General features: G+C 38.8%; 1 protein-coding gene and 1 pseudogene across 1 annotated transcript; both read left to right on the top strand.

Moving 5' to 3' along the window:
* The first annotated feature begins 465 nt into the window (after window positions 1-465).
* Window positions 466-1,443, top strand: LOC141433729 (uncharacterized; annotated as a pseudogene).
* Window positions 1,444-7,900: 6,457 nt separating this feature from the next.
* LOC141433826 (uncharacterized) lies at window positions 7,901-9,115 on the top strand. The gene is made up of 2 exons (XM_074095925.1): window positions 7,901-8,181; window positions 8,890-9,115. The coding sequence occupies exons 1-2, from the start codon at window positions 8,091-8,093 to the stop codon at window positions 9,099-9,101; spliced, it is 303 nt and encodes a 100-aa protein (XP_073952026.1). The 5' UTR covers window positions 7,901-8,090; the 3' UTR covers window positions 9,102-9,115.
* The last annotated feature ends 472 nt before the right edge of the window (window positions 9,116-9,587 follow it).

Raw genomic sequence — 9,587 nt, 5'->3', positions numbered from 1 at the left:
GGCCCAGTGCGGATTGGGAACTTCACACGCACCATTGGAATTGCTTCGCAGGTTTGTGGCAGGTTTCCTCACGATGTTTCCACCGCAAAGCTTGGTAAATTCCTAAATGTAATTCCGCACATGAAATTTCGAAAAACTCAGAGGTGCGAGCCGGGGTTTGAACCCACGACCCTCTGTTTGAGAGGCGATAGGTCACTAGGCCACCACGGCTTTTTTATAATATCCTAGTAGTTAAATAAGCATTGGTAAATTTATAAGTACACAGTTGCAATTGTTTTATGCGTCACAAAGTTGGTAGATTGCGCCATTGGCAAGAGGTCTGTTTCTACGTAACGTAAGTCTTCCTTACAATTTGGTTCCTTTAGCTACGAGTATAAAACGAGTCGTGCCACAATGTCAAACGGACCTTACGATAAACAACATTTATTGCTCTACCACTTATACCTGTCAAAAAACACTCCTTGACGCAAGAACACATTACAGAAATCAGGTGCCGCATGGAACAAGTACTGGCTGACTATATGCGTGGGCATAATTCGACTTATATTCACTGTCGTCGGCTGTATACTCTGTCGGCGATGCGGCAGGCGCCCACTGACCTTTGTTTCTGGTGAGGCATCTTTCTGTTTTCTCGGTCCTAATTTGGTTACTTTACATTTGGCAACTTTATTAGAATCTCTACCTGCTCCCTGATTGAAACTGTGTCACTGAGATTGTGGTTCAAAACAAAAATGATATAAAAGAGCTCTTACGCTACGCTTATGTGTGTAGCTAGCTGGCAGTGGCTTCAAACCGTTTTGCTTTTTTTAACGTGATTTGTAGGTAGGTACATGTAGACTTTAAAAATTAAACCCCGGAATTACTTATACTAATGTTACTATTTTAATAAATTTAAAAACATCCCAAAATTACAACTCCCAACCGTATTCGTATCGTATATCTTTGCCAAGATTATTCTTTCATTCTTCTTCCCTTTCTCCACTACTTCATGGACTAGAGCCCAAAGCAATATTTTATCTAAAATTATCTTTCTACAATATATTTGATGACAAGTATGGCAAATGTTAGTGTACTCTAACTGCAAAGTGCTGCATCCTAAGACATGACATGTCTTTACTCAAGCTTCTCTTGTCTTCCGCCGTGCCACCGAAATTGTTTACTCCTTACCACTGCTAGCTAGATGTTCGTAAATTTCACCGTCATGTCAGGATGTGCATTATTAGGTCTTACAATCCAAAAGTATACCGCAGTAACTTTACTAACCATTTTTATTCCAGCTGTCGGTTGCGGTTCAACGAGGTGGGTGCTCTCAGTATACATGTACTTCGTGCACCAATGGAGCAGACTGGGGAGCAACCACAGCACTCCTGGATCCCAGTAGTCGCTATCTTTGTATTCACCATTTCCTGCACGCTCGGGTTCCTCATTGTGCCCTGGTTATGATTGGAGAGGTGTATCCTTCACAGGTAGGCTTCATTAATTCAGTCCACATCCACCCAGCTGCTGAGAAAGGCCTCTTCATTTTCACGCCACTTTGACCTCTGCTAATCTCATCAACAGTTAGGTAGGCTTCACTAATATATTTCTATTTTATGTATCGTTTTTCATAATTTTCGTTGTAAATAAAGTAATCAATTTCTGAAACATTATTTTCTTCAGAATTGATATTAAACTAATCTAACTTAACCTATTGCATTCTGTAAGATGATATTTTATAAATTCGTGAAAAGAGCACAACGACATCTGTATATTAAGCCAAACGTTGTTGTGGTAATAAGTGAAATTATATATGGCAAAATAAATTATCGTAAGTGAAGTAATTCACAATTATTATTAGACTGTAATACTGTCAGCAATAGGAGCTTAAAAAAAAGTTTTAATTTCAAGGTACGGGGTATATAGTTGGCGCATGACGACGATGACAGCCCACCTCTCCGTGTTCTCAGTAGTCAAAACTTTCCCTTACCTCAAAGACCAGCTCAACTACTACGGGGCCTTCGCAGTATACGGTGTCATGTCTATTGGGAGTAAGTCTTCATTTTTAACCCCCGACGCAAAAAGAAGGGTGTTATAAGTTTCACCGCTGTGTGTCTGTCTGTGGCACCGTAGCTCTTAAACGGATGAACCGATTTGAATGCGGTTTTTTTAACTGAAAGCAGGTTATCTAGCAATGGTTTTTAGGTATGTTTGATCAAAATCAGTTCAGCCGTTTTTTGAGATATTGAACTTTGAAGTGACAAAATCGGGGGTTTTTCAACTTTTTGTTAGTTATTTAAAGTGTCTTTGGTTATTATAAAAGCGATTCTAGAAACGTGGTCAGAACCAGCGGCGTAGCGTGGGTAACAGCCGCCCGGGGCGAAAAAAAACTTTGCCGTCCTTTTATTTAGGTACTTATTCGAATCGATCCGAATCGTATTTGCGACATTTTTTTTGTTATGGAATTATCATCAATTCATCATCATCCCAGCCTATACACGTCCCACCGGGCCAGTGAGTTTTGGGATCTTCACATTCAATTTTTATGGTATTTTGTCCCACCTAAATGTGAATCCCGGGGCGGACTGCCCCCTCCGCCCAACTACGCTACACCACTGATCGTGATCGAGAAACCCTAACGATCTCAGGAAACAGGTAGCGCGTAGAGGCTGCAACACTATAGGCACTCTCGCTCTCCTCTGTATTCTTTATTCTGCGGAAAGTCATGAAAATGATACTTTTTTTATTATTATAACCAACTACGGCATACTACCTGTATGCTGAATTTGGAGTCTCTAATAAGTATAAATACATAAATATAGAGCTATGTTCAACATTTATTTTGGCTGGTTTTTTTATCGCTCTATCTGACTTATAAACATTATGTGCAAGATTTCCTGAATTATGCAAGTGCCCAGCAAGTATTGGTTTATCCATTATGTCAAAGCGTATTGCAAAACTTCTACATCTAGTCTTGTTTTTCAGGCATCGCCTTCTTCTACGTATTCCCTCCCTGAAACCAGGGACGTACTCTTCAAGAGATAGAAGACTATTTCTGCGGTAGGACCAAAACTTTAAAGAAAACCACTCAATCGGAAGGAGCGTGATCTCTGGCCCAAACCTTGGCCAATCACAAAGTGCATTTTGCGCAGTTGTAAACAAGACTTAGATGAATTAAAGAGCAATAAAACAACTCGGATTCCTTGCAGAATTATACAGTAGAATCCGATTTTTTTTTGTTGCTCAGGAGTGTTCGATATTTGTTTGTATATATTTAGGAAATGTTTGAGAAGTGACGTTACTGCGAAAGTTTCGAGATTTCTATGAGTACAATGTAATGTTGTTATTGCTTACAATTATTTTGCGCCAGTTTCTTTTAAGTATTTCGTTTTCTGGATTTTTTTACTGAATATTATAACTGGTATACCGAATAATATTATAACTGAATTCACTAGCAAAATTGTTCTTTGATAGACAAAGCCATTTTTTTAACTAGGTATCTAAAAAAATGTTGTTGGGCTTACGAGGATAAGGTTAACATTTAGCCTAAAGATCAAAGTTGGAGCAAATACCTTACAAAATCTACTAATTAGTATTCAACGTGCCTTTGTAACGAATGCCTAGTTTACTTTAGTATACATGAATCTTACATTGAATATTTGTAAAATGTTATATCAAGGATGTAGAGATTCATGTTAAACGAGTATTATAGCGAATATAGTTTTAAGTAGGCTACTGGTGGATATCTACGTTAAACATGTGCCATCAAAATATAATAAGATCTTTGTTACGTTTGTAGATAAATCCGTTATTTATTTAGGTACGATTTGATAACTAGATTTTATACGTGCGTAGAAATATATAGGTACAGTCACCAGCATTAATATATTGCTACAGCAGCGTGCAAAAATATCTGACACGTCCTTTCGGTCCTAGAAATAGTAAGAGTCGTATCAGATATTTATGAACGCTTGTTGTGTCAGATATTGGTACTGTGACTGTACCTACGTGCGTATTAATTATTTAATTGACAGTATCAGACTTTTTCTTTCTGGATTTTAATCACTATTCCGTTCGTTTTTTAGGGTTTCGTAGCTAGGCACCCTTTAGTTTCGCCATGTTTGTCCGTCTGTCTGTCTGTCCGCGGCTAAGCTCAGATTCAGAGACCGTTAGTACTAGGAAGCTGTAATTTGGCATGACTATACATATCAGACACGCCGACAAAATTTTAAAATAAAAAGAACTAAAAAATTTTTTTAGGGTTCCTCCCATAGGCGTAAAGTGGGGTGATTTTTTTTCTCGACTAACCCTGTAGGTGGGGTATCGTTGGATCGGTCTTTTAAAACCATTAGGGGGGTTGCTAAAACGATTTTTTTATTTAGTGATCTGTTTTTTGCGAAATATAAAACTTGAAAGTGCAAATTTTCATTAAAATCGAGCGTCCCTCCCGCCCTCTAAAAACGAAATTGTTGGGTGGAAAAAAATTTAAAAAATCAAAATGGTTTATGACCATATATATATCAAATTTACAAGGAAAATTATAGCGGATAAGATTGCTTGAGAATTATTAGTAGTTTAAGAGTAAATAGCAGCCTAAGGTATAAAATATACCTAAACTTGGCAGATTTCGTACACAATACGAAATCCTTAGAAAAATATTACTTGATGTTTTATTAATGGCTACGGAACCCTATCTTGGGCGTGTCCGACACGCTCTTGGCCGTTTTTTTATCTACCTATACGATAACATATAGAGAACAGTACTGATGAAAATGAAACATTAAGCTGGGAATCGAACCCAGTTTTTCGCCATTCCGTAACGCGTGTTACAATATAATTATGTAGGTATCATGTATATTATTACTAATGTATCTTCCTCGATATGGGCCCAATCCCAACAGGTGCTTGTAGATATTTTCTAATTCAGATTTATGTAGATTATTGTAAATAAGCAAAGCATCAAAAGTATTTTGTGATAATTATACAGTAGATTATATACTTAGTCAAAAAAATTGTTGTTATAAATAAATAGCAGTTACGATAGTTTGTCTTATTTTATCTCACCTCTTATTTATGCTGCCACAAACTTCTAAGTATGTACAACAGTAAAGGTTTTACTCTTTAGGGCATTTTCCGAGTTTCTCAATATAAATAATCATGTGCATAATAAAATAGAAAAAAAGGAACTTTACATAAAATTGAGGCCAAAGGTGTATCCCACCGGTCCAGTAACAGCCTATTCACTCTAGCCTTGAAGAGCCCTTAGGTTGTTTTTATCCGGAAATACTGACGACGGCAGCGAATTCCATTCCTTAGCAGTTCGCATTATGAAAGACTAGCTTTTACCCCGCGCTTCGCTCGCGTTAACCATTAACATTTCAAAGAAGCAAGCAATCAAGCAAGCAAGCCAGCAAGCATGCAAGTGAGCATGTAAGCAAGCATGCAAGCAATTATGCAAGCAAGCATGTAATTATGCAAGGAATAGTGCAAGCAATCATGCATTCGAGCATGCAAGCAAACATGCATTCAAAGCTGCATTCTAGCATGCAAGCAAGCATGCAAGTGAGCATGTAAGGAAGCATGTAATTATGCAAGGAATAGTGCAAGCAAGCATGCATTCGAGCATGCAAGCAAGCATGCATTCAAAGCTGCATTCTAGCATGCAAGCAAGCATGTAAGTATGTAAGGAATAGTGCAAGCAATCATGCATTCGAGCATGCAAGAAAACATGCATTAAAGCATGCAGCAAGCATGCAAGCAAGCGTGCAAGTAAGCATGCAAGTCAGCATGCAAGCAAGCATGCAAGTAAGCATGTAAGGAAGCATGTAATTATGCAAGGAATAGTGCAAGCAAGCATGAATTCGAGCATGCAAGCAAGCATGCATTCAAAGCTGCATTCAAGCATGCAAGCAAGCATGCAAGCAAGCATGCAAGCAAGCATGCAAGCAAGCATGCAAGCAAGCATGCAAGCAAGCATGCAAGCAAACATGCAAGCAAGCATGCAAGCAAACATGCAAAGCAAGCAAGCAAACATGAAAGTGAGCATGTAAGTAAGCATGCAAGCAAGCATGCAAGAAAGCATGCAAGCAAGCATGCAAGCAAGCATGCAAGCAAGCATGCAAGCAATCATGCATGCAAGCATGCAATCAAGCAAACAAACATGCAAGTAAGCATGTAAGGAAGCATGTAATTATGCAAGGAATAGTGCAAGCAAGCATGCAAGCAAGCATGCAAGCAAGCATGCAAGCAAGCATGCAAGCAAGCATGCAAGCAAGCATGCAAGCAAGCATGCAAGCAAGCATGCAAGCAAGCATGCAAGCAAGCATGCAAGCAAACATGCAAGCAAGCATGCAAGCAAACATGCAAGCAAGCATGCAAGCAAGCATGAAAGTGAGCATGTACACAATACGAAATCCTTAGAAAAATATTACTTGATTTTTTATTAATGCTACGGAACCCTATCTTGCGTGTCCGACACGCTCTTGGCCGTTTTTTATCTACCTATACGATAACATATAGAGAACAGTACTGATGAAAATGAAACATTAAGCTGGAATCGAACCCAGTTTTTCGCCATTCCGTAACGCGTGTTACAATATAAATTATGTAGGTATCATGTATTTATTTACTAATGTATCTCCTCGATTGGCCCAATCCCAACAGGTGCTTGTAGTATTGTAATTCAGATATGTAGAGTATTGTAAAAGCAAAGCATCAAAAGTATTTTGTGATAATTTATACAGTAGATTATATACTTAGTCAAACAAATTGTTGTTATAATAAATAGCAGTTACGATAGTTTGTCTTATTTTATCTCACCTCTTATTTATGCTGCCACAAACTCCTAAGTACAGTCAAGGGCAAAGATATCGACACGGCCAAAGTTGCAAAAATATGTATACACGGCCTTAATATTAAGTGCATAAGTCGTGTATACATCTTTTTGTAACTTTGGCCGTATCGATATCTTTGCCCTTGACTGTACAACAGTAAAGGTTTTTCTCTTTAGGGCATTTTCCGAGTTTCTCAATATAAATAATCATGTGCATAAATAAATAAAAAAAGGGACTTTACATAAAGTTGAGGCCAAAGGTGTATCTCACCGGTCCAGTAACAGCCTATTCACTCTAGCCTTGAAGAGCCCTTAGGTTGTATTTATCCGGAAATACTGACGACGGCAGCGAATTCCATTCCTTAGCAGTTCGCATTATGAAAGATGAAGCAAACCACTTCGTGCGGGCCAATGGAACACTTACAGCATAAGGGTGAAGACGCTCCCCCCGCGTTCCATCAATACCACCAAAAATTTAAACTTACTAAATTACGTGGTAACTCCAAGTTCAACAAGTTCAAGTTCTTTGGACACATCACCCGTAATGAGGACTCCATGGAACGGCTTGTGGTGCAGGGGAAAGTCGAAGGCAAAAGATCTCGCGGACGCTCTCCGACACGACCTCATCAAATCTGTGACGCACTCTAACATAAACGATTGCGATTGGACATCGACATCGGGCTACAAGGCGACGCGTCGCGATTGCAGCAGTGGCACAGGAATCGATCGATCGAAGCATGACCACGGCCACTCTGTCAAGAGTGAACGACTAAGAAGAATTACGTGGTAACTCCACTCAGCATGTGTTGTGACACGTTATCTGCAGCAACGTTGGTTTTCTGTGGAGCCCAAATAAATAAATATATCATTTTTTTTTGTAATTTGGTGGCTTGTGGCTAAGTATCATTTGCGTTACATATTACTGTTGTCAGCCTAAAGACGTCCACTGTCGGACGTAGGTAAGCCTCCTCCAAATAACGCGACGATGTCTCCTGCGCTGTCCATGTTCAATGGATAATTGCGGCGTTACAACTATGTTATTGCACCTAACGAATACTTACTAAAGCGCAAAACACACACAGGACGGGTGCGGGTTGGGATTGGGAGTATATGAAAACGTCTCACCGATGGAGGTCCCGGGGTGGGTGTGCGCGGTTAAGTCGGCGTGATGTTGCTTATATACTTAGCCACGTAACTCGTTATGTTGACTTGAGCACTAGAAAAAGAATAACATCCTAATCAGTAGTCGACTAAACTCAGAACGGTGAAGTTGTTAGAAGTTATGAGACTCTGCGTGTGTTGTTTTGTGTTTACTTGGACTTGGATAATCGTACACGCCAGCATTTACGCTGATGTACGGAGTAATCGAGAGCGTAAGTTAATTAGAAACAACTAAAGGCTAAATCGGCCCAAAAATCGATTATCTCCAAAATCTTGGACTATATTGGACTATAATCCTTATTATTTAATATTACAAAATAATATGAATCCGAATATATTTGTTAAAGTTGTTTGTTGCGTTTCAACTGATGGTGATGAAATTAGGTATGGAGATAACTTGAGAACCTCAGAAGGACATAGGACAGTTTTTATTCCGGAAAATTGCATAGTTCCTGCCTTGCAGGTCGTTTACTTGATAGTGATTGATTCATACTACTTTTGATTCAGGAAAACTAAGAATTTTCATTTCAAGTATGACTGTGATAGATCGATGTGATCTATTCTAACTAGGTATATTGTAGAATTATTCCTTTATACTCACGATTGAAAATATCTTTGTATCTGGGGGATTTTTCAACCTACCAATTTGTCTGGTTCATCAGATCACATTATAGTTTTGAAATAAGTAATATGTAATCAATCTTCAGAATGCTATTCATGATTATTCAATCATTTTTTTAGATTCTTAAATCGTATAGCGGAAGTTATGGGCGACATAAAGTTTTGTTTTGTAATCATATTCAACAATGTACCTAAGTATTGTTAAAGCAGGTAGACGTAACACTACATAAAACACAAGGTTTAGTCCTGCAGGAAATAAGTTGTCTGGCGGCTCTGGGATTTTGGACCATTTTTTACAGGAAAGAAACCCCAGATAGTAGAAGGCATGGAGTTTGACAAGATCTCGCGAAGCACCCTGCTCAAGATGCTAGCCACGTTCGAAGAGTCCGTCAACACCCGGTTAGCTCCCTACAAGCTGCGGCCGCAGTTCGTTGCCCAGTTCGCTAACAACAAATACACCAGGCCGTTCATATACCCTCATGTTTTTAAGAAGAGCAAAATAAATGTTTGAAATTATGTTGAGAACTAATTTTTATTGAGAACGTACCTAACGTCAGTATACAGCGATGTGGGTATATACCTACATTGCTGGGATTTAAAGTACTTACGTAGTCTAAAGGTACGTAGGGAAGACTGGGTACGGTTGTAACAGCTCAAATATTTCCTAAACTATCTACAGGAGAGTGAGGGGTACAAAAGGAAAGGGACGCGGTGGGCAGGTATAGCCACGATTACCAATTTCACTGCGCCGTCCGAATGGTTAAAAAAGAAGTATTTTTGGTCGATTTATTCTCAAAATATGTTTATTAATAATGCATATTGGATTTCATAAATTTTTACGGTGTGTAATCAGTGATAGGCTATTTTGTTTCGAACGTGGATCCGTTTTACTGGCACAGAAGGGGCTTGGGTACGGTTGTAACAATTTTTGTGGGTACAATTGTAGCATTTTTTGGTTATTCTATTTTGCCTTTGTTTTTTGTTTTTCGGATGTAAC

Source organism: Choristoneura fumiferana, chromosome 12 (assembly GCF_025370935.1).
Source record: "Choristoneura fumiferana chromosome 12, NRCan_CFum_1, whole genome shotgun sequence".
Classification (NCBI taxonomy): Eukaryota; Metazoa; Arthropoda; class Insecta; order Lepidoptera; family Tortricidae; genus Choristoneura; species Choristoneura fumiferana.
The sequence above is the reverse complement of the archived record's forward strand: the minus strand, read 5'-3'. Positions and strand labels throughout refer to the sequence as shown.

What these genes read in the sequence shown, in the direction of transcription:
- LOC141433826 (XM_074095925.1), top strand. Translation starts at nt 8,091, where the DNA reads ATGAGACTCTGCGTGTGTTGTTTTGTGTTTACTTGGACTTGGATAATC. An exon ending in TGTACGGAGTAATCGAGAGC is followed by an intron (nt 8,182 to 8,889) that starts GTAAGTTAATTA and finishes CATTTTTTACAG; the next exon opens with GAAAGAAACCCCAGATAGTA.